Source organism: Alosa alosa, chromosome 3, assembly GCF_017589495.1.
Source record: "Alosa alosa isolate M-15738 ecotype Scorff River chromosome 3, AALO_Geno_1.1, whole genome shotgun sequence".
Taxonomy (NCBI): Eukaryota; Metazoa; Chordata; class Actinopteri; order Clupeiformes; family Clupeidae; genus Alosa; species Alosa alosa.
Window position 1 is genome coordinate 26,541,340 of NC_063191.1, and position 25,239 is coordinate 26,566,578.

At 39.9% G+C, this 25,239-nt stretch overlaps 2 protein-coding genes across 4 annotated transcripts in view; one reads left to right on the forward strand and one right to left on the reverse strand.

Annotated features, from left to right (window-relative positions):
* The window catches only part of st6gal2a (ST6 beta-galactosamide alpha-2,6-sialyltranferase 2a), a 58,653-nt gene extending 54,031 nt beyond the window's left edge, over nucleotides 1–4,622 (forward strand). For both annotated transcript variants that reach the window (XM_048239104.1, XM_048239105.1), the window contains exon 7: nucleotides 1,001–4,622. In XM_048239104.1, the coding sequence (XP_048095061.1) occupies nucleotides 1,001–1,248 (248 nt within the window). In that variant the 3' untranslated portion in view covers nucleotides 1,249–4,622. The remainder of the gene's footprint in view (nucleotides 1–1,000) is intronic.
* Nucleotides 1–25,239, reverse strand: part of LOC125292032 (parapinopsin-like) — a 35,489-nt gene that overhangs the window by 1,183 nt on the left and 9,067 nt on the right. The window contains exons 2-4 of one of the 2 annotated variants that reach the window (XM_048239107.1): nucleotides 18,475–18,800; nucleotides 9,072–9,305; nucleotides 5,156–5,184 (exon numbers count right to left, since the gene is read on the reverse strand). In XM_048239107.1, the coding sequence (XP_048095064.1) occupies nucleotides 5,170–5,184; nucleotides 9,072–9,305; nucleotides 18,475–18,800 (575 nt within the window). In that variant the 3' untranslated portion in view covers nucleotides 5,156–5,169. Of the gene's footprint in view, nucleotides 1–5,155; nucleotides 5,185–9,071; nucleotides 9,306–18,474; nucleotides 18,801–25,239 lie in introns of those variants that run through there. The other variant, XM_048239106.1, reaches the window with a different exon arrangement.

Here is a 25,239-nt window from a genome sequence, read left to right on the forward strand (position 1 = left end):
CAACACACACTTCCATTGCAAGAAGTAACTGGACTACTTGTAGAGTGATAAGAAAGACTCGAATAAGAAACACAAAACCCATTTTCCTTGACAGCAGTCTGCTATACATAGCAACGGTCCATTACACAAAATTATCAGACCTCTGAACGTTGGGAAGGCCCATTCAAGTTGAGCATTCTACAGCATTATGAAGAGCTGTGTAATAAAGCTTGGTAAAGATGCGGGGGGCTGTTTAAAGACCGCCCTAACAAACATGTGGACTGTAGGCAGCCAGAACTTGATCGGTCAGACTTGTGTCACTGGGGACCAGAGCAGGCATGAGAATAAGGGTTGCCTGGATCCCCGTTTCATCGCTGGCCCATCTGTTTCTGTGTGCTCAGGCTCAAACCTAATCTGGGTGCAATTTTCCTCCAAAATCTCATCTGCGCTCAGAGCGGTTTTCGTTCTCGGCCACTTCCTTTTACTGCCTTGCCAGCCTCCATCAAAAAAACTTTTTCTCAAGGGCTCGTACTCCAGTGTGGGTGATTGGTGAATATGTCTCAACATCAAAAGGACGACATATGAGAAAGTGCTGTCAGCCTTTACATTATAGTTACAATTCTACAATAGTTGTATAGACTCTTTCAGTCTGTTTCTAAAGGATTAAATGTTCAAAATCAACGCAGATACATTTAAATGAAAATGACTCGGACTCAGCGTAATGCTCTACAAAATGTCATCTTTAAAACGTTTCATTTTTATTTGTCCCCAAGTTACCATTAGCTCAGTGTTGTTTTCTCTGCCACCGGAAATGCCTTAGGAATGCACGTTTGATTCTGCAGTTTAAAGTGTCTATAACCGTCTGTGCATGGTTTTGGGAAAGTGGCTTTGTGGAATTGTATATCATGTAACTGTGAATGCCAACCATAGTAACCTTGTGTTCGTATGAGTGCACGTAAATGTCAGTGTATCAAAGTGGATATCTGATTGGTAGTAACTGTGTGTGTGTCCTGTACTGCAGGCATCCTCCTGATGATGGCGCTGTGTGAGGAGGTCCACGTGTATGAGTACATCCCGTCGGTGCGCCAGACGGACCTGTGCCACTACCACGAGCGCTACTTCGACGCGGCCTGCACGCTCGGTGCCTACCACCCGCTGCTCTACGAGAAGATGCTGGTGCAACGCATCAACACGGGCCCCGCACGCGACCTCAGGACCAAGGGCAAGGTCACACTTCCTGGATTCAGCACTGTCCAGTGTGACCCCTGAACTCTTTGGCTTTGAATGCTTCCTGGTCAGATCTTTGTGATTTCTTTGATAAATAAAAAAGAACAACAAAAACATCCCTCTCTGCCAGACACAAAGAATATTTTAAAAAGTGATTGAAGGCGCAATACCCAACCACATGAGAGGTGGAGGGACTCCTCTAGATGGTGACTTCATTCACAGACTTGAACGGCAGAGATAAAACTAAATGGTCTGCTTCCATAGAAACTGGTTGCATCTACTGAACTGATTGGGGAGGGGGAGGTATAGGGTTTCTTTTAGGTTAGCAATAGAGTTGTCTTTAAGAAAGTGTTCTACTCCTGACTTTGGTGTTTTGCTGTCGTGTCTGTGTCCCGTGAGGTTGAAAGGATTAAGGGTATGTGATGACCGAAGGCAGCGAACCAAGAAAGAAGATGTCTGCAGCTGATGGGTCTGATCGTGTAGCTCAGACCTGACCTTAAATAGAACTTGGTTACCATGGTCTGTAGGGGATGGGTTTTTGTGGTATTTTAAACTGAATGTCTCTCAGTCATACCATTTCAAACACACACACCACACTACAACACAACACAACATAACACAATGAGCAAAAAAGAAAAAACAACTGCCAGAGGCCTCATAACAAAGTCTAACATTAGACTGCAGCCAACATTTCACCTTTTGTTTTCTTGCTCCAATGGCTGAGTGTCCTTTACAAGACTTTGTGCACTCTCCCTATCTGATAAGCCCCTAGTGAGCAGAAGTGCAATATTGCCTGCGGGACTGAAGCCCCTTTGGCTTGAAAAGTGCAGCAGGCCATACTCCAACTTGTTCAGCTGGCACTTTGTGTGAAAGCAGGGAGGAAGACCTAGACCTGTGTCTGATTTAAGGACAGGATTGTGGTCACAAAAGTGTCCAGACATGTCAAGTCCCTATGTTGTTTTAGGACATTTTGTGGACTTTGCTGATATGTTGTTATGGAGGCTCACAAGCCATTTCATGTGTCTTGATATGTTGAAAATTGCGATGGAATTATGGGAAAATTCTCTTTTAACTGAATGTCGTCCATGAGTGATGTAAATAATTTTTTTTTCTTTAGAGTGTAAAGCTAACTCTCTCACCTGCTGTTTTAGTGTGTTATGATATGAAGTGTACTCGTGTGAGGAAAGAGGTTTGTTCTAGGTGTTTGGGGGTAGGAAGGGAATCAACTGGAGTTTTTTTTTTGTATTGCAGATGTATATAGCAGTTCTTGTAAGCATTCACTCAGGTGTACAAACCACTGCACAGCTCAACTTTGATCATGTCGTGCAGATGTTTTTCTTTCTCCTTTTTCTCATTATCACTCTTTCTTAAAAAAAAAAAGACACTGACAGTAAAAAAAGAGAAATCTTCAGCCTTCCGGGCCAAACCAGTGCCTGCACCAGGTGGGCATTGTTCATCTGAGGTTGGATCAGGTGTATTTAGGCCAGGTGGGCGTTGTTCACCTGAGATCGGATCAGGTGTATTCAGAGAGGAGGCACTTAAACCAGCTCTACTAAATGTAGTTTTCTCAAGCCACCACCAACGCTCCAGACTAATCCTGAACCCTACTGCATTCACCTTTACTTCCATTTTGTTTTCTTCCATTTCTATTCCTTTTTCTGCATGACTGTGATGGCCAGAAGCTTGTTGATGTAATAAAGGGGAATTAGGGGTATGTGGAGATGCAGTGGTTTATAGGCTTTACGCCAGCATAGCTCCAACATCCGTCTTCCTCCGCGGAACATCCCTCAACACCCCACGCTTTTCCCCAATGGAATGCCAACAGATTGCCTTCTCTCAGTAAATGTCAGAAATAAATTTTTTATTATTATTATTATTATTATTATTATTTTTAAAGGAGACAATTCTCACACAACAATACAATATTAATGCACATTTCCTTGAAATCTTTCTTTTGGTGTTGCTGCATGATACCTAAACTGTTTAAAGAGGACACAGCTAGGAATGTGGTTTCCCATGACAACAATGCAAATTCATTAAAAGTAATGTATGTCACTTAGTGACATTTTTAGACTACTAAATATAACATGGTAGCAAATTCCTGTAATCCACATGCATAAACTTTTTTAGGTTGATGATACAACAAAACGACCAACTTACAAACCCTGGTCATTGACTAAGAATTACACATTTTCATTAAGCGATCACTTAAGATGTACTCCAAACAATTTTATATGTCAAAAAACGTGTCTTTTAAGACTCGTGAAGATTAGAATTGCTGTTTTCATATGTTACTAGCATTGTTGTGATGGATAAAGTTCATTTTGTAAAACAAAAGACAAAAAATAGTTCATTGAATTCATAATCATAGTAAAATGTGGAGAGCATGCACTTGTTAGGAGGGCTGTAAATGTTACTTCTTGATCAGTGTTCTTGCTATATGGAAACATAATAATCTTAGCATAGAAGTACTTTCACATGGCAAACCTGAAGTGGCTAGACAAGGCATACAAACCACACCACTGCTTCCACCGAACCATTACCCAACAAGGGTAGCACTGTGCCTTGCAGTGCCTGATCAATTTTTATCATCAGCTGTGTTAACCACAGTGTGTCCTGGATTTAATCTCCTCTTGCACGCCATCTGTGTTTGCCTCATTTGGACTGAAATGACACCAGGTCCACTGCTGTAGGATTTGCCGAATTTCAAAAAAGCGACTGTAGCGCAGGACACCTAAACGACTCTGTTAGATCCATTGCACTGGAAGATTACAATTGATCGTCCGAGTCTCTTTGGAGAGTTCCCTTTACCGACAGAACAAGGGATGTAGCTCCAGACATACAGCCAGAAACACACTTGATCAAACCCAATGCCGCTATAGGCAGAGCAAAGGCGATGAAATCCTGATACTGTGCCAAATCGATTGTTTTTGTTTACTGCTGTTGTTTTGCTGTTTTGTTTGCGGTGAATACGGTGCTGTGATACTGTAGTGACTTGGGCCAACTGCCATCTGTGGAACACTCGTGAGCTCATGAAGAGGTGACACATGAAGGGTCACTGTCCATGTTGGCCATTTAATCTACATCTAATGTACAAGCTCAGTCTCTCTCTCTCTCTCTCTCTCTCTCTTACTTTCTGTATGTACCACTTAGCCTTGACAAATTGTTTTTCCTTAAACTTTCTTTAAACTTCCTTAAACATTGTTTTCCTGAGCTTACATGTGAAACGTTTCAAATACTTTAGATGAAACAAAAACAAGTCCGTTCACGCTGTAAAGCCATGGCATCTTCTGTTGATGTTGTCTCGTTTGATTTATGAAGTTCTCTTTTGTTAGACTTCAGTCAGTTTGTAATTAATAATTTTCAGTATGTTTGTTGTTTTATATTATGTAAATAAAGGGATTGCACATTGAAAAGCTGAAGTCCTTATGTACTGTACACTCACCAGGACCATGTTTATTTTTTTGTTAGTACAAAAACTGTTACGTCTCAAGGACCAGTGCTTTCGTTGCAAGGTGAGGCCAACTTTATAAAACATATATAAAGTACTGGAAACTATGGTGGGAGATCTTGGGCGATGAATATGTGTTTCTATGCAAAGATATAAACATAATGTTAATGACTAAAAGCTGATTTTTGTTCTTGACACTATTGCCCTAGCTTTGGTGAACCCAGACAGCTGTGAGCAACTGTGAGCAACATTCAATTTGCTCAGCAGGTCCGTCCGGAGACCCTCCCATTGAAGCTGATTTCTGAATTTAAAATAAGTCTAGGAACCAATCACAACCACTTATCCAGCATGGGGCGGGCTTTATACGATGACTGACAGAAAAGTACAGTTAGGCCCCGGCCATGGTGCGACTGGCTGGGGCACCTGCACCGTACGCCGGCGACCCGGGTTCGATTCCCGGCCCGTGGTCCTTTCCGGATCCCACCCCGACTCTCTCTCCCACTCGCTTCCTGTCATTCTTCACTGTCCTGTCATTTAAGGCCAAAAAAATATACTTTAAAAAAAAAAAAAGAAAAGTACAGTTAGCCGCACTGCTCATTTAGACTCTTTTACCCAAAGCAACATACAAAATAAAGAATAACATTCAAGCTACAATGCAGAGGAGATCTTAGGTAACAATTAATACTACATCAATAGATACTACTACCAGAGGAGTGCAGAAGTTTTGAGTACTAGTTGAAGCAGAATGTGGTAGAAGAAGGAGGTAGAGGTGGGGAAAATGGAAGTGCATGGTAAGTGCACAATATGGATGTTTATTTTCTTTGGAAACTGCATTTAAAACATTCTAAAAAAAGATTTGGTAAGACTTTTTGGTAATGTACAATTTAAGTTTAATTTCACTTCTGATTACACCCCTTGGACATCGGAAGTAAATGAAGGGTCCCCAAACTCATACACAATTCTCAGTTGAGATTTGAGAGGCGGTCTGATGTTATCCAGGCTAACATCACGCTTGAGGCCGCTGAAAATCATCTGTAATCTTGGCATTAAGCGTTTTCTCAGTCATGTTCAATTTGTGCCAGCACGCTGACAATAATCATGATGCCAGTGTCTGGTATTACGATGCATGATTACACACAGTTATCAAAATGACTGCCTCTCTGATTTTCTCAATATTTATTCAGATATTAGACCAGATGGCACCTTCCTTATAGCTACACTCAAGCAGGGTGTTAGAGATAACAAAATCCCATATTCCTAATCATCCACAGTGCTGTGCAAAATAAAACAGCAAATTATTTTTGGCATCATTCATATTCCACGTAGACTGTTATTTAAGTAGAAAGTGTTGCTGGTGTACTGGCCAGATAAATAATAAGGGCAGGTCACAGGGAGAGCAGGTGGAGCCACCGCTGGGCCCGACTGGACACAGCTCGGCCATAACCTTCCCCTCCCCTATGTACTGCAAGGCTATTCTGACCAGTGCTTTGGGGTCTGAGAGAAGGACACTTCCAGACTGCTTGGCATTTCCAAAAACCCATTTCTACTCTCAGCGGGATATCCCAGTGAGAGTCAAGATTTTGCTGTAGCCTCTTGCCTCGTTCGCAGTAAATTGTTTTCTCTGTTGCTTCATCCATAGGATGTACACCTCTGAAGTGTAGCTAGCGTAGCGGTCATATAGGGATTGTCATTTTTTTTCCCCGTCATCAACTTCCTGAGTTTTTGTTCAACGATTCCCGGGACACCAAAACACCGGGGCACATGAAACTTGGTGGGCATGTAGCCCCACTAGACTTTTATGGAAACATTTAGTTTGGCCACTCTCCCCCTGCGAAACTCATAAAATGCAGTTTTTCCTAAATAACTGAACTGTGGCACCAAGGATGATGAAATTTTTAAGGTATGTTGGTCCCAAGGTTCCTGGTTCTGCATCAACCTAGCCCATAACCACTCATTTGTGATTTGCCCCCTACCCCCCACCCCACACACACACACCTACCGCTGCAGGGTAGTATCAAAAAAGTATCGCAATACCCTGAAATTAGAAATGTCACAATACCTAATTTTATTAGTATCAATACTTTTAAGAATGACGTTTTCCAATAAGATATGCATTTCAAGTCAGTGTGCTCAAAGCATTCTTCTAGTGCTTCCTGTAGCCTATGTGTCTTCTCCTCACTCTCACACACACACACACACGCAGCTTTTAACCTGCAGCTAATGTTAAGTTGATTTGCTAACTTGCAACTCTCAAGTTTGTATTGATAACCTACAGCACTTAGGCTATGGAATTTAGTTAATTTAGGCCTACTGTTGGGTTTAATGATATTTCCGAAGTAAGCTCCGCAACCTATTGCCAAACTTTTACATCTGGAGAGAGTTCCTTCTAGGTAATCCTGTTAGCTCACTTGTCATGTCTGTCATTCGTGTATGCTCATCAAAATCATAGAAATGAACATTGCAAGACACTTATCTCTTCTATGATCCCAGAAAGATTTTCTTCGACTTGTTAGTTTTTTTAACATTTATTTTATCTAAAATGAATTGCATCCATATATCCTTGGACTATGCACTACTATTTTCCTCTAGCCTAAAACTGTGAGAATGAAGCTAATTACTTTCATGTTCTTCTTAATGTCACTGGCACTAAATTAGACCTACACACCACCACTGTAATGACATTAAAGACAAGTGTAATCATTTAAATTAACCAATTATGAAGTATTCAATGACTAAATATTTTTAGCTATTAGTAGTGATAAACACCGGGCTGGGACACTTCTGCTTGCTAATTAGGTTTTTTCTGCTGTTGACTCGCTCACAGTCCATGGTGGCCCTGTCAGTGCTTTGTAAAATGTTGCATTAAGACCAGGGGTGTAGTGGTAAAACAAGAGGTGGGTAAACTATGAATTCTGTGATCAAGGTTGACTGTGCCATGCGTTTTTTTAAAAATGCATTCAGCATGTTTGATGATGGAGGTTATTGTCCAATGTTTATAACAATACCAGTGGTATTAAATGTTTTTTTCTAGTGTTGATGAGTGTACATATTGTGAATGTGGATAATAGGCCTACAGTGTGATTTTTGAATGTTAAAAGTTGCAATTGGTGAATAAATTATTTTGAGAGGTCGATAAACTGTAATAAGAGGTGGAAAAACTCTATTTCTGAAATTTCAGAGGTGGATAAACTGTGTTTACTTGCATTTAGCCTCCACTACAGCCCTGATTAAAACCACAAAAACTCTACACAAAATAAATGTGAGCATCTGAGCTAACGGTCATTCCCAAACACCCACTAGTATACTCCCTGGTTTCAGTCTTCAATTTCATGCATTTCAACAAAGGCGTTTCAAGTCAAGAAGAGCATGGTTTAGGCTACAAAGGTTAAAAGTAAAGTAAGTAGGCCAACTGATCATACTTATAAAATGGTTTGCTTGCATAAAGGGATAGAGTCATTAAGTAATCTGCTCACAATGTAGATTGTGGCAATGTGGTTATTATAAAACAAAGACCTGACACTTTTTTTTTAATTACTGTATATAGAGCCTTTCATTAGGAAACTAGATAGTTAGGCGTATTCAAGGACATAATGCCCCACCTTGAGAACCTTGTTATGGGAGAACATTTTTACATTGTGTTTGTTAAAAATGACTATTGGCCAATATATTGGTTTTCGGAATCGGTTTTTGAAAAACTCAAATATCGAAATCGGTATCGGACTTTAAAATCCCATATCGGCCAGGCTCTAGAGGAGATGGAGACAAATTGACAAGTGTGATTTATTTTCGCGGAGAGGATGTACAGGACTGAGCGGCGGTCAGATTTTGTACCGCTATGCGGTATATCTAGTTTTTGAATATATCCAGGTGATTAAAATGGTGCTGTTGTTGGCTCCATGTAGTTCTGTTTAATCATGTGAACTGTTGGTAATCCCTTAAAAACATCTGTCACATCTACTCTCAAAGAGCAAACCTCAGTCTCCTCTGTAACGTTTCATCCATCTAGCACTTCATTATACATGGCGCATTTTAGAGGTTTATGTTCATGATTAGTGAAGATAGAGTAGCATCCAGATTATTATGACTACTACTACAATAACAATAATAATACACTGCACCCGTGTAGTAAAATGGAATTACTCCTGTGTTTCAAGAGTAGTATGAATAGGGGCAGTGGTAGCATAGTGGCTAAGGAGCTGGGCTAGCATGCAGTAGCCTGAAAAGTTGTGGGTTCAATTCCTGGCTTCCACCATTGTGCCCTTGAGCAAGGCACTTAACCCCAAGTTTCTCTGGGGACAATGTAACCCCTTCAAATATATATAACATATGTAAGTCACTTTGGATGAGAAATGTCTGCTAAATGAGTACATGTAAATGAATGTACTACAGAATAATAGTACAGTATGTTTGTTACCTGCTTGTTCATGAGTATGTAGATCAGAGGGTTGATGACGGTGCTGCTCTTGGCCAGGAGTGAGGGGACCACACTAGCGACGGGTGTGATGAGGCCAGGCTGCCCGAACGTGGCCATCATGGCCACCACTCCATAAGGCATCCAGCACAGGAGATAGCACACCACCGAGGTGAGCACCATGAAGAGCACGTGGTACTCACGCTTTCTGGCGGCAGTCCGTCGGATTTTCCCCACCTGTAAGAAGAGGAGATGTCAGAGAAGATGGTTATGTAGGTACTGTATGTTTATTCGAGGAAAGATTCACTTGCCTTTAAGAGCACAACTCCTTACATTTGTAAGGCTTTTGTTTTTTAAGTCAGCAAGTTCCATGGCCATGTCACATCCATAACGTTTTATAGGAAACGTTTATGCTACACATACAGTGTTGATGCGACAATGTCCATAGTGTCCGTGCAAAGCTGGTTTATATCAATGTAAAGTGTGATGACCAAATTGTGCCACTTTCTTGCTTTTAAAACCTTTAATGGTGCGTTATGGATGTGACGTTATGGATGTTACATAATGTGAATTTACAAGACTGGGTGCGTGCCTGTGTTTGTGTTTATGTGTCTGCATTCATGTGGGTGTTTGTTTGTTCATGTGTGTGTGTGTGCTTGCCTGTCTGTATGTGTTTATGTGTGTGTGTGCTTGCCTGTCTGTATGTGTGCGACTGTGCGTGCGTGCGTGTGTGTGTGTGTGTGCATGTGCGTGTGTGCACATGTACTTTATGTGTGCAAATCACAAATGAGTGGGTATGGGTTAGGTTGATGCGGGCTCTTGAGACTAACATACCATAAATATTTTGTCATCTTGGGTGCAACGGTTCAGGTAGGGCTAGTTATTTAAGGGAGTGGCCACCAAGTTTCATGTTCCCTGGTGTTTCAGTAACCCGGGAATCAGTGACCAAAATTGATGACGGTAAAAGAAAAAAAATAATTTATTTTTTATATTTTAAATGACTTGTTGTCCTGATTCTTCCTGTGTCTCTTAGTGGGCACTGAGGAAGCAATAATTTCATCGCTAGTTTTTCATGATTACTATTTCAATTGTTTCATATCAAAATTCACTACTTAATTATGTGTTTTATGTAGTTTGTCGAGGACTGGTTCAGACACGTCACATCCATAACGTGAAACCGTCACATCCATAACATCAGTTTTTCCTACATAATGCATTACGAAAATGACGCATAGTTTCAAAAACACACTTTTTGTGTTCATTCAAGTCTCCTTCATGCTACATATATCATAGTTTCGGCAGTTTCCTTCAAAATTCACAGAGTTTGTAGAAAACCTGTAATCTCTCACAAAAGTGTGTCCATTTCATTTCACATCCATAACGCTGATAAAATGCCTTGTATTCTTAGGATGAAATTGATTATATGAAATTTGAGGATTTCTCAGTATTCAGAGGACAGAGGTTACATTAAAAGCTATGCAAATTAATTCACTGATACTAATTTTGCCCCCACTCTAAGGCATTTTGTTTACCAATATGAGTCCAATTGTCACATCCATAACGCTGGAACTGCCCTATATAGATATACACTAAATACTGAATACTATATAGAGATACACTAAATGCTAAATACTGTATAGAGATACACTAAATACTAAATACTATAGAGATACACTATATAGAGATACACTAAATATAGAGATACATTAAATACCTAATACTATATAGATATACACTAAATACTGAATACTATATAGAGACACACTAAATGCTAAATACTAGAGATACACTATATTGAGATACACTAAATATTAAATATAGAGATACACTATACCAAATGCTAGAGATACACTAAATACTATATAGAGATACACTAAATACTAAATACTATAGAGATATACTAAATACTAAATATTATATAGAGATACATTAAATACTATAGAGATATACTAAATACTAAATATTATAAAGAGATACACTAAATACTACTATAGAGATACAGAGATACACTAAATACTAAATATAGAGATATACTAAATACTATTTAGAGCTACACTAAATACTAATAGAGATACACTAAATATTAACATAGTAGCAACACTGGGGCAGCCGTGGCCTATAGTTAGCACTTCGGACCTGTAACCGGAGGGTTACCGGTTCGAACCCCGACCAGTAGGCATGGCTGAAGTGCCTTTGAGCAAGGCACCTAAACCCTCACTGCTCCCCGAGCGCCGCTGTTGATGCAGGCAGCTCACTGCGCCGGGATTAGTGTGTGCTTCACCTCACTGTGTGTACATTGTGTGCTGTGTGTGTTGCACAAATTCACTTAATAAATATAAATTTCCCTTACGGGATTAAAAGAGATATATACTGTATATAGAGATACACTAAATACCAAAAACTATATAAGGGATAATGGCCGCCAAAGTATCCTGTTATACTGAATTAATGGACGAGGGTGAGAAGCAAAGAAGTTGCCTCCGTCCAAGTCCATTAATTCCGTATAACAGGACACCTCGAAGGCCATTATCCCGCTTATCACCCGGTTGCCACTATAGGCAATAGTCATGCCTTTAACACGCAAAGGAAACAAGCGGTTACGTTTAAAAAGAATCTGACCTGTGCAACTTTCTTTGGCCCTATAACAGCGATTGCATGGACAGTTAGCTTGTTTACAGTTGATTCCATTGTTGCGAAGCCTGCTTTCAGGCTCAACCGTCGCCCTACTATGGTTGGTATACAGTAGTTACCATTCATAAGCATTGATATGGAACAGGGATTAAACTTTTTTTACCAGATCTACTTCATAGGTGTCCTGTTATTCAGAATTAATAGCCACCCCACCAGCCAATCAGTAAAGAGTATTTCTTCTCTTCGGGTGATAAAGAGATATACTAAATACCAAATACATATAGAGATATCCTAAAGGGCAGCTATGTTTGTTCTCAGGAGGGTTATTCGTGAGCAACGCAGCACAGCTTGAATACCCACTAATCACTGCACCTTCCTGTTGTCCCTGCACAAGTCCTCACAGAAACATGAATTGTTCATTTAATTGAGAATACATGAGTTTTGTGCCAAACTGTGTCACTTTAAGCATCCCACGTATCCCTCACCAATATTCTACAGACCTGTTTTCATTATCATAATTTACACTCATTCACTTTATTTAGCTTTAGTTGACTTTATTTAAATACTTTACACAGTATATGTTGTTGGGAGGGTTCTGCTTGAATGTTTCTATGATGTATGAGTACATCTTGTCAAACTAGTGAGGGTGTGAGTCACTCTCCATCAAGGTGTGTGTGTGTGTGTGTGTGTGTGATATATAATGAATGTGAGTTTGTGTGTGTGTATTGTGTGACCACATGAATGAGACAGTGGTCATTCAGTAAAGACAACTCCATTATAAATGCCGAGGCATGTCTCTGGGACCGTGAGAAGGTCAGTGGCCAGGTCAAGTGATGACATTGCGGCTCCATGAAAGCCGTGCTATATTAATGTACTCCAGTATCCTCCTGCAGTGTTAACCACAGTGAATCAAAACATCAACACGACTTTCAGCTCAAGGGCACTCAAGCAGGCCCACATATCATCCACCGTTTCTAACACCACTGCCAAAGGTCTCCTACGTGAAGCAGAGGACTTGTATCATTGGCTTAGGAAGGATAAACCAGAGGTTAGAGGTGCATCATCTGTATTCAGAGGGAATGTGTGAATGTGCGCCTCCCTCTATTTCTCTCTGCTTGTATCTATGACTCCCTGCATGTCATGGCATTTGTAATTTGCTTACTTCCAAACTGCAGATTTCTTTACCAAATCCATTATGAAACACCAAGATATAAGACTCTGTATATAATGTTCCACTACCTCAGTAATATGATTTATTTTTATGTAAACTCCATCTCAGTATCTCAGTATATCCACATCTGACAATACAGTATCTAGTAAACTTAATCTATCCAATCAAGGCATACACTAGCTTTTATTTGCATGACAAGACTTATTTAAAAATAAATAATCAATATAATAAGATTATCAATTTGACTAGATTGAGATATCTGCACATTGATGAAGAAATATGGTGTGAGAGGGTAATTGTGTGCACATTTGTGTGGTGTGAACAGGTGTTTAACAATAGTTTGAACACAAGCCTTCTGGAGAGATGTGGTGCTCTGTGGCAAGTAATCATATTCCCACTCCCACTACATATTCTTTCAGACAAGGAACTGGTGGCTGCCTGGCACACACAGGTACTTCTTTGCCAAATGTCATAAGTTTGGAAACTTTGTATTGAAATGTCCTCTTTCAATACAAACATGCCTTACATTTAACCAGATCTGCGCAGCACTGATTCGATTGAACACGCCCGTTGATACCAGACCAGGAAGCCATGGAATTTCCTCCCTACAGATACAGGTCTTGTTATAACCTCTCTGTACACTTTCAAAGTTTATAATATTTCGGTCTGTCTGTAGAAACCCTCACCACACTACCACAGAAGTGTAATTATATTGGAGCATTGTTAGAGGTATAAAATAGCGACTTGGCACCTTGCCCTGTTAGCATCACTGTAAGCCCATTCAGTGACAATGCAAATAAATGGTCTTGCTCAAAATGCCACCAATTAACATAATTATGCTCTCAATCAGAAGTTTGAATTTGTTAACTACCGTAAATAGACCCTAGGGTGCGAGTGGAAAAAAGGTAAATGCTAATGTGGCTTGTTCACATTTAGCGTCTGACTCAGATGGAGAATTTGCATGTATGTTCTCAAGCAAGGAATGTATCAGTCATAACTCTTGTAACCCAAAGCTGTTTTTTTGTGAAAATTATAAAATAACAAACTAAGTGAAGTAGACCTTTTTTTGTTAGAAGTCTTAGTAGGGCCGAGCGTAAAATAGTGGATGCTATGAAGCTAGTCAAACCAAAACCTTCTACAACACGGTTGAAAGCTACTAGGCCTTCTGCTGTTGTGTGTCTGGGTTGTTTTGTTCAGATGTGCTGTCCCTGAACTTGTGTCTATTGATCAAGCACTCAAGCGAAAGATGAAATTGTCAACAACTATTGATCCATTTAGTGACCTTTAAGATTACATTGTTGAGGGCATTGTTCAGTGCCGTTGGCAAGGGCGTAGGTTTGGTCTGAGCTTTCGTGGGGACACTACCCACTGACCCCAAAAAAAAAAAGCCACTCAACTCTTTCACCAGCCACTATAGATATATGAAATGATTAAAATGTGCTACTGTCCAACTTGATCTAAACTATACTGTGTAGCCTACATACTCTGATTTTAATATGTACAGATATGTAGGCTATATTTAACATTTAACATTTATTTTCTATTTGGTCTGTTATGAAATCATGCATTGACCCATTTAAGCAGCTCAGTTTTAAGAAACTTTAATACATGCATGCTTAGCATTTTGTGAAAAGAAATAATTAAGGCTACATTGACAGACTCTTAACCGTGAGCTGCATGTATATTCTCTGATTCTAATATTTACAGATATCTAGGCGATGTAAGCACAGCTCAGTTTTAAGAAATGCTTAAAGCCGAAAGACCATGTTGAAATTTGCTACAATTTATTTCAAAACCGGATTACTCTGGAACAGCTAACTACACACGGGAATGCATTACACCTTTGTGTTCGGTAAGGTCTGCTGTTTATTCTAATATATGGTTTGTCATGTGTTGCGTGAAGAGTGTGTATTCCACCGAGACGAATGTGGAGATGGGCGTAGAGAATAATTATTCCGTCTCTTGAAGTTATTTTTCTCGCGAACTGTTTATCACCAGAGGCGGACAGAGTACACAGCTTCATTACTTGAGTAAAAGTACAGATACCCTTTGCTAAATTTTACTCAAGTACAAGTAAAAGTACAACAGTCAGATGTCTACTTAAGTAAAAGTACTGAAGTACTTGTTTTTAAAAGTACTTGAGTATCAAGAGTACAAGAGTAGCCTACATTTTCTAAATATTGCATTACCACTGCCACAGTGCTTACATTTATGTACAGAAACGTTCTACATGAAGTTATGAAAAATGTTAATGTTAATACCTTGGAGAATGTAAAAGGAATTAAAAGTAAAATCAAGTAATTTTCATCTTTTTACCATGTTGCCAGGGATGTGCAGTATTTCTAATACATGTGTTTAAAAAACGTATTTCAAATACAAAATACTATTTTGTAATTGAAACACTTGAAGCGAAAACTATCATTAACTTGTTCAGAATATTGAAATAGTCTGGCGAGGTGGGGCCACAGGTTGGCACATTCCCGGGATGGACCTGCTGCGTCTTCATCCATTGTTTCGTCCATGGTTTCGTCTCTTATCTAAATCTGACCATGGAGTTGACTTTGGCGGACAGCTGAAGGTGATTGCTGATAGGCTGTCCCAATCAGTGGCGCCTGCACAATCCAATCACGTTTGAGAGGGAAACAACAAATTGAGGGTTTCCGAGATTTTTATTTTTTCCTTTTTTTGTAGAAGAAGTATCGGGTACTCACAGTTGTGGATAGAAATGTAGTGGAGTAAAGAGTACAATATTTGCCTCTCAAATGTACTTGAGTTAAGTCATGAGTACTTCCCAAAAATGATACTCAAGTAAAGTACAGATCCCTCAAAATTGTACTCAAGTACATGTACTCCGTTACTGTCCGGCTCTGTTTATCACAGCAAATAGTGGCTAGCTAGCACCGTTTAAAAGCTGAGAAAAGGCTCTTTCATGTGACATGGGTGAATTTGGACGCACTTCAGCCGAAGTGAAGCTGAAGCGCTGCGCAATGCTGCACAGGAGACTGCGGCTCACTGGTAGTTATTATAGGTAACTTCAGATCAGCGCGATTTACCCTTATAGGCTACTGCACATTACAAGATCTGTACGAGATGATCCGCAGCACTGAAGTGAGAAATGATTTAACTCTTTGTGTAGCGCATGTGAGCGCTTTTCCCCCCATTTCAACCTGAATTTTGGTGGGGACATTTCAGTCGTAATTTCACATTGGTGTGGACACGTCCTTCGGTCCCCACGCAAATCTACGCCCATGGCCGTTGCAAAGGCTTATGTTAATGGAATAAGTCAAACTGAAGTGAATCAGAAAATTAGCACAACAAAGAGGTATAGCTGGCTCATCCCATACCCCTCATAATTACGATGACGTCAACCATGCACTGGAGGAATCTACAATTAGAAAAGATGTCACGGACTCTAGACTTCCTAGAGAGGTTCTTTTACCAAAAAAGGAGTAATTTCAGCTAAGGTAGTCAAGGGAGCGAAGGTAAAATCCACAGATATACTCTAGTCCATGAGGTGGCCACGGGAAAGTGGTGCAAGTCTGTGAAGATAACCACTGGGCTGGTCACCCTACGGGGTTGGTTTACAGATAGAATCAGAAGTTCCACAAAGTCAGTGGGAAACCAATGATTTCAAGAAAGTAGTTTTTTTCTTAGCCCCAAAAAATTGTAAGTGACACTGGTGAAGACCCCGTATGCGCCTAGAAAAGGCTGATGGATTGAATTTTAAATTAGACCCGTCAGCCTCGACTTTGATGTTCTGAGAAGCAGCTGATATTCTGCAAATTACATCGATGTCATAACACAGTTTGAATCCACACAGATCTTCGGCTGATAAATCCTCAGCTTATTTGAACATTTTCTCAAAAGGCTGTCATTAGTACATTTGTAAATTTAAGACTTTTTCTGTCAATTTCCATGTTCCGCAGAAGAGGAAGAAAATGATGATTAAATCTAGAATTACACCAATAATATTAATTTGACCAAATAATGATTCCAAATAAAGTTAAATATTAGCTCTGTGTTCCTTCTTTAAGCATGGTCTTCCATCTTACGGTGGCAGTCAGAAGGGACAAGACTTAATTCAACCCTTCAATCCAAAGTACATATAACAGACTGGTGACTATAGTAACTGATTTGAATTACACATGCAAATACAGTTTATGTCTCTCCACAGACCATTCAATAATCATTCTGTAATCAGTGCTGCAAAGCAAACCTTTTAATTTGATGTCTGGATGACCAACTGTGACTTTCTACCTCACCCATTCTGTCTGAAACTGACAAAACATTATCATAGGAAACAAAACAATGCAGCAAAACTACATTTTGTACAGAGACACAACCACAGGTGACAAAGAAAGCAAAGACCAAAGGCTACTTCTCATGAGATAAGTCAGTTTGCAGGGCAGTGGCAGTGGGATGGAAAGCTATTTTCATTTTACCACAGACCCAAGTCCCTGAAGACACTGTGAGAGTGGCTCTTGCCTTTTCTCAAGTAGTGAAAATATAAATACAATTTTTTAAACTGGAGGCAAACAACTACAATTGGTTGTTGTTCAGATGCTTAGACATTTGCAAAACAAAACTGACTACTCACCCGGCTTATGATTCTAGATTATTGTGCCATTTTCATTTTCTACAAAACCTCATTTCCCACTATGTCAAAAAAGGAAGGAACGTCCAAAAATAAAAACAGAGTGTCAAGACAGAAAACAAGGCTTGGTCATGTTTAGTGATCTCTGGCCACAAGCTAGGGATTAAAAGAAAATGACCGGATCATGTGAGCAATTTTCTGAATCACTAGGCAATTACAGGCTGGTCATTTGGCAAAAAACAGCTTCTCAACACGCTTTAGTGAGCACAGCTGGCAGCAGTGAAGTGGAGAGGCCAAGTGGTCAAACTACATTATTTCTAGTTTATCGGATATTTTGAGTGCATGACTTAATTGACCAGAATTTCCTCAAAATACTTCACCAGAGAATACGCGTCAACTAATTTGAGCTGAAACAGTAGTATGACAGTATACCAGTGGTAGCCTAGTAGTTCTTTTAATGACCTTCATATAACCCTACAATAGCACAGCAGCTGACAAGATACAGAAGGCTAGAGAGGTCAGTTGCTTCAGATCACGAGAAAACTGACCGCCATGTTCTTATCATCCTTGATTGATTAGCACCCGTTGTTAACGGTGCACTGCTTTTTTGCTGCCAGTGGCTTTTGGAAACATCATGAAAATCCTGCTCCCAGCATCTGACATAACCAGTTCTTATTTCTAGACCAGCTCAAAGTTGGTCCTGAGTTGGAACCTGTTTTCCTGACCCAGAGCCAGGTTTATTTGTGTGGAAAAGCAAAGAACCGGTTAGAGATTTGGCACTGACTCCCAACCAGCACTAAATGTGTTTGTGGATGATGCCTCACATCACCAGTAGTCGGTCATCATATTGTTAATGTCAAATGTTGTCTTTTAACAATGCAATCACCTGGATCATCCGCAATAAAGTGGATACGGATGTATGGTCCTCTATATGCAAAGTACACACACACACACACACACACACACACACACACACACACACACACACACACACACACACACACACGTACCTGCTTGACAGTGTGCAGCAGCCTGCTGTAGCAGTAAACCATGACCAGCACGGGCAACCCGAGACAGAAGATGAAGAGACAGATGATGTAAGAATGCGACTCGTACGTCCGCAGCGCCCACGACACAGAACAGCTGGTCCCTGCTCCCTCAAGACCGTAGCTACTCCAGCCGAGTAAAGGCATCACGGTCCAGAAGAGCGAGTAGAGCCAGATCCCTCCGATGGCCAGCAGCGGTTGGCGGTAGTTGGCCCCCCGTTTGTGGTAGAGTGTTAATGTGCTGTACCGGTCGTAAGAGAGCACCACCAGTGATATCAGAGACACAATACCTGATGGAAAAGAGAAAATAGGGTGAGGAAATGTGAATCAACTCAAGTTATATTTAAAACTCACATGGCAGTTTTACCAGGAAAACTGAAATGCATGAGCATTTACAGTGTAACCAAAAGAGGTAAAAAAACAAATAGGTTATATCAGTTAAAATACATACATAAGTTTAATACATACAGACCGTATATGTGGTGGTGTTATTGTGCCTGGTAGCTGATAAATCGTGATCATAGCTTATAAATCGTGACAATGTTGGCCTCTGTCTTAGAATGTTGTTGTTCACATCTGCACATTTCCAATACCAATCCTTTTTTACAACCATTTTAGCACACACAAACACAAAACGCCAAGAAGATTGTCGGTTTGTATCCTAACCAATCCTAACCAATGGGAGGCAAAGGCCTGTAGGCAAATCAATTGTTGCTATTGACAGGTTGTAATTTTCAACCACAATACCCCATTTTATCTCTGGGCACGCTACTGGGATGACTCCAGTAGAATGGAGTTTGACGTTCTACAGTAATTGCATCTGGGAAAAGAAACACAGGGCAAGCCTTTGTTTTGCGATACAGCCAGGCTGTTATATATATATATATATCGGTTATATATATAAAGGGCAAAGAAAAATCACACACACACACACACACATATAAAGGGTAAAGAAAAATCTCACATATGAAGGGCAAATGAAAAAAAAAAGAAAGGTGAATGTTGGGAGAGAGACTCAGTCAGTGCAACCTGCCAGCTCCCATTCTTCACCGTGGGACTCAAGTGGCGCAGGAAACATATTTTGGCAGTACCAGGAGCACCTGGCGTCTTCTTAAAGCCCTGACCTTTGGCTCTCTCACTGCCTCACCGCACTCTCTTCACTCAAAACACATCCATTATGTCACAACTCTCCCCTTCCTCCATTTGGGCGTCTGAAGTGGGCAATAAGTAGGTTCCAGAGTAGAAGACAAATCTCCATGGAAACTGGTCTTGGCCTGGCAATGGTTTGGATTAAAATCTTCATATTAAACATATCCTACTTATTACTGTCAATATAATTTAAGACATATTGGCCAAAATGATCAAATAATATGAGTCTACACCTCTAAAACCCCTTTTAAAAACAGTTTTTCTCGGTCACTTATGTGCATATCTCCACATAATCTAGTTACTTTGGTACATCATAAAATCACTCATCATAGAAGCAAATCTCATTTTGAACAGTACGTTGTTGCAAGTCCATGCAACTGACTGTACAATTGTCTAGTGGTTTTTTACAAGGATACAAGGAAGTTTATTGTCACATGCATATAGTTACTGGATGTAAGAAATACAGTGAAATTATGTCTGGTGTCAGCCTATTTGTGCATTTATGGGGGTAAAAAGTGCAGTAGAAGAGGGTTTTAGTAGATTAAGTGACAAGGGCTGCATAAGAAAGGTGGGGGAGGATTGGGATTGGGGGGGCACCAACAAGGAGCACCCAAGAGCAACAGGAGCAAGGAAAAACTCCAGAAACCAGCCAGGCCGCCACAGATTAATATTCTATGTTTAATTCAATTCAAATCCTTGCATTGCCATTGAGCTGCGCTTTTTACGCACGCAGCCTTTCCTTGCCCCGCCCCGCTCTCTCTCGTAGCCCGGTGCCCCTCCTCTGCATGTGCATTTAACAAAATATTCACGATTGTTGAAGGATTGTTGTTGCCACATATAGACAGGTGATATTTTTGAGATATGTGCTTCCTAGAGGCATTTTTTAGTAAAAGTTGGGAACAGGACTTTTTAACATAATTAAGGTTTGCTGAATCCAACTAGCCCTGTTCCCAAGCTGAATTTTGAGTTTATGACCATCGAATTAGCATAAACAAAATGTTTGCCAAAATGGCGATTTTGGGCACTTTCATTGGGCGGATGTCATTATACCATGTAAATTAATTCATATTGTTCACAGAAATCTTCCTTGGTCAATAGATCAAGGATACAGGCTGTGAAAAAAAGAAAAAAAATCTAGTATTATGCCTATTTTAATTACCTGAAAAAACCTTTGAAAAATGTAATTGTTAAAATTTTATAACTGAGCAGGCCCACGGTATTTGACAAATGAGACTTATGTTTTTTGAGGGTCAAGAAAGATGTGTAGTGATGAAATGTAAAGTTTAAAATTGTGACCTGGTTAGGTCTTCGGGCTTGAAACCAAAGGGTTGCCGGTTTGATCCCCGAACAGTAGGAAAAATGTGGGTGGTGGAAAGGTTGAGCACTAGTCTCCCATGCCCACATCCACGGCTGAAGTGCCCTTGAGCAAGGCACCTAACTCCTCACTGCTCCCCGAGCATCACTGTAGCAAGGCAGCTCACTGCTCCAGGTTAATGTGTGCTTCAATTTGTGACCTGTGTGTTCACTAATTCACGGATGGGAAACATGGAGACCAAATTCCTTGTATACCCAAGTATACTTGGCCATAAAACCTGATTTACATTACATTTACATAATTGAAGCGAATTGGGTTGGTAATGTATGTAGTCTCGGAGTAAGTTACACAGGCCTTTACCCATTTCGGTAACACTTTACGGTAAGGGTACTTTAATTAATTCATGATGTATGTATTACTTCATTCATTAATATCTAATTAATCATCAGGAATTTACTGAGTTCATAGTTTGTCATTTATGACCTCATACATGAACACATTACTAAAGTATTAGGTACGGTGGGCACATCATTATGAATTATGATGTATTAACCATGATCATGACTTGTGGTCATCACTGCTCAAATTCTGATTTGAACATAACTTTGGAGTTCTCTAAACACATGTCATTATTCACTACTTTATTTGAGGGGCCACAGACATGATGAATGCATGAGCAATTATCCTAAAATTCATGTAATCATGATGATCATGCTTAAGAAATCATAAATCATATTGATATACCCATCACACCTAATGCTTTAGTTGATGTGTTGTTCATACATGAGGTCATCATGAATGAGAGTATATGAATTCATGTCAATTCCTGATGATTCATAGGATATAAAGGAATGAAGTAATGCATAAATCATGAATTAATTCATGCATGAATTCATGATAATTCATGTACCTTTACCATAAAGTGTTACCCATATTTCTTCATAACATTTGTGTTAGTAAAATGATTGCATGTTCTGTGAATTAATAGCTAGATGAATCACTTTATAACTAGTGCAAGTTCAAGTTTAAGTTACTTTATTTGTACCCAGAGGTAGATTTTGTTTGCAGTATAGAATACTTCAAGAGAATTTGCCAGAACAGGAGCACATAGGATGCCTTTACGGCAATTCACTCTGCCATGTCCCTCCTTGACAGTAGCAACACCTATGTGAGAATGCTGTTCATTGACTTCAGTTCAGCATTCAACACCATTATCCCCTCCAAACTGATCACCAAACTCAGTGAACTGGACATCAATACCTCCCTCTGAAACTAGATTCTGGACTTCCTAGCCAACAGACCGCAGTCTGTTAGATTAGATAACCTCAACCACTCAACCCTCACCCTGAACACTGGTGTGTGCTGAGTAGGGTTGCAAAGGGGCGGAAAATTTCCGGTAAATTTCCGGAAACTTACCATGGGAAGTTAGGCTGTGGAATTTTGGAAATATTCCAAATTGGAAACTTTAATGGAATTAAAGGAAATTATGGGAATTAATGGGAATTTCTGAGGAATTAACTGGGAATTTTGGGTAATTCATACAAACTGTTTCATATACAAACATTAACATTTTGTTTCGTAATAAGCAATATGATTTGTATGTTCCTATTTTCACTTAGCTTAGCATACAAAGCTAGCTAGCATGCTTATGGAATCCCATTCTCTGCCTATTGTTCACTAAGCGTGCTAAACTAGCAACACTGAACTGCCCAAGATACACCACACCACTCAACAACAAAATCCTATTGGTTGGAACATTTTTTTCCCATGCACATGAACGCACCATAAGATTCCTTTATGTCTAGCCTATGCTAAATTGCTGTGTGCATGTGACTGACTGATGTGCAGGGTAGAAATTCGACTGAAATTGCATTAAATCAGGTTGTTTTAACTAATATTATGCTGCAAGATGGGGTTTTGTCCACTACATTTAAGTTACCTGTTATAGACTAACTTGCCATATTAAAAATTCCCAGTTTATTCCCATTAATTCCCGTTTATTCCTGTTAATTCCCATATATTACTGTTAATTCCCATGGAAAGTTTCCAACTTTGAAAATTCCCGGAATTTTGCAACCCTAGTGCTGAGCCTTCCTTTACTCCCTCTTCACCTACAACTGCATACCTGTACATGGCTCTAACAACATTGTCAAGTTTACAGACAACACTACTCGATGATTGCTCTCATCAGCAACAATAATGTGAGAGCCTGCAGGGAGGAGGTCCAGCACCTAACATCGCGGAGCACCGACAACAACCTGGCTCTCAACACCAAGAGGACCAAAGACCTCATTGTGGACTTCAGGAAGTCAAAAGCTAGCACACAAAGCCTCATCCTCATCAACAGGACTGAGGTGGAGCATGTCACCAGTTCATGTTTCTGGGTGTCCACATTTCTGTGGACCTCTCTTGGACCCTCAACACCTCTACCTTGATCAAGAAGGCTCACCAGCATCTCTTCTTCCTGAGGAGACTAAAGAACACAACCTCTCTCCTCAGATCCTGGTGAACTTCTAAACCTCTACCGCTGCACCATTGAGAGCATCCTCACCAACTGTGTCACAGTTTGGTATGGCAACTGCTCTGCCTCCGACTGGAAAGGATGGCAGAGGATGGTAAAAACTGCTCAGTGCATCACTGGTTCCTCACACCTCTCCATCAACCCCCATGTCCCCGTCGATGGCAACCTTCACAGGGACAACAAGGAGGCGAACATTTTGCCCCTATCCCACCCATAGTATTCTATTTATATTTATAAATGTACACCATTTATTACACTTAAACATAGCAATATTCTACTGATATTTCTACGGTTGTTCGTGATTAGTTCAAAGGAACTCCAATGATTTTAAACTCCAAACATGTGTCCACCCACCACGAAGAAGATGTTTACCAGTGAAGTCAGGCCACACTCTTTGCCAAAGAGGACCGTAAACATAGTCAAGAGTATAATAAGGTGATAATAAGGCTAATTAGCATAATACTAGTTTTTTTTGCATTTTTATATTTTTCATAGCCTTTACTTTTTATTTATTGCCCCCTGGGAGATTTCTGAGATGCACAGATGTGAACAATATTAATTTATTTACATGGTATAATAATGCACATCCGAAAAAAGTGCCCAAAATCGCCATTTTGTTTTGTTTATGCTATTTAGATGGTCAAAAACTCAAAATTCTGCTTGGGAACAGGGCTAGTTGGATTCAGCACATGTTAATTATGATAAAAAGTCCTGTTCCTAACTAAGAAATGCCTCTAGACCCATATACAAGGACTTTTTCTTGAAATAGTACTTGTCTAATAGAAGCATTGCATAGAAGACGTCTGGCTAAATTGCTATTAAATCTGCTTAGCATCGTGACAAATTTGTTCAAAACTGCTGCATTGAAGTGAACTCTGCTAAGGTCTTATCACAACATAGTAGGCTACAATGAAGAGACTAAACTAAGTTAAGTTATGAAATCAAGCAGTATCTCAAAGCTAACGTTAGAATACTGTTTGGATGTCGAATTTAGCATGCTTAGCCTACTTACTGCTGCTTGTCAATTTCGTTGAAGGGCTCATTTTATTGACTCTGACACTGAATGTTTGCAAAATCCCGATGTAAATGGAAAAGGGTTTTCCAAAATTCAAAAGTGCTTGTCACAAGGAGAAGTACGAACCTTTATTTTAACTATGTAGAAAACTTTATGATTTGCATCCAGACATCAGCAGCCTTTCAACTGTGTTACAATAATGCAAGGGTTCCCTCAAACGTCTTAAAGCGTCTCACTACCAAGACGATCTTATGCATCAAAGGGTGCATATCATGAACCTAATTGTCAATAGATATAGAAGAGCACTGCTTGTCTGCCAAAGCAGTGTTTCTTATAATAATATATATACATAAGACAAACATTTTAAGTGCTGCAGTATTGTAAAACATTTTTACTATCTACTATCAATCAAAACAATGGCCTTAGGACATGTTTCCTGACCTATTTGTTTTTGAGACATAATATTGATAGATCACACTGCAAACACATACACACACACACACACAAACACACATGAACTGAATTACTTTCCAGTTACGCTATTGTGTAATGGGGGCAAAGAGATGTATAGAACAGACTTAATAGGTTCAGGCCCCCCATCAGAAAAACATGAGATCCCCCTGCTGTCCCAGGACATTGGGGTGAAGGAGACGACTCCATGCTCCAGCGAAAGAATTTGTACAGCATCAATACAGCATTACAGAGCCCCTCCAAGGCAGTCTCTCTGCA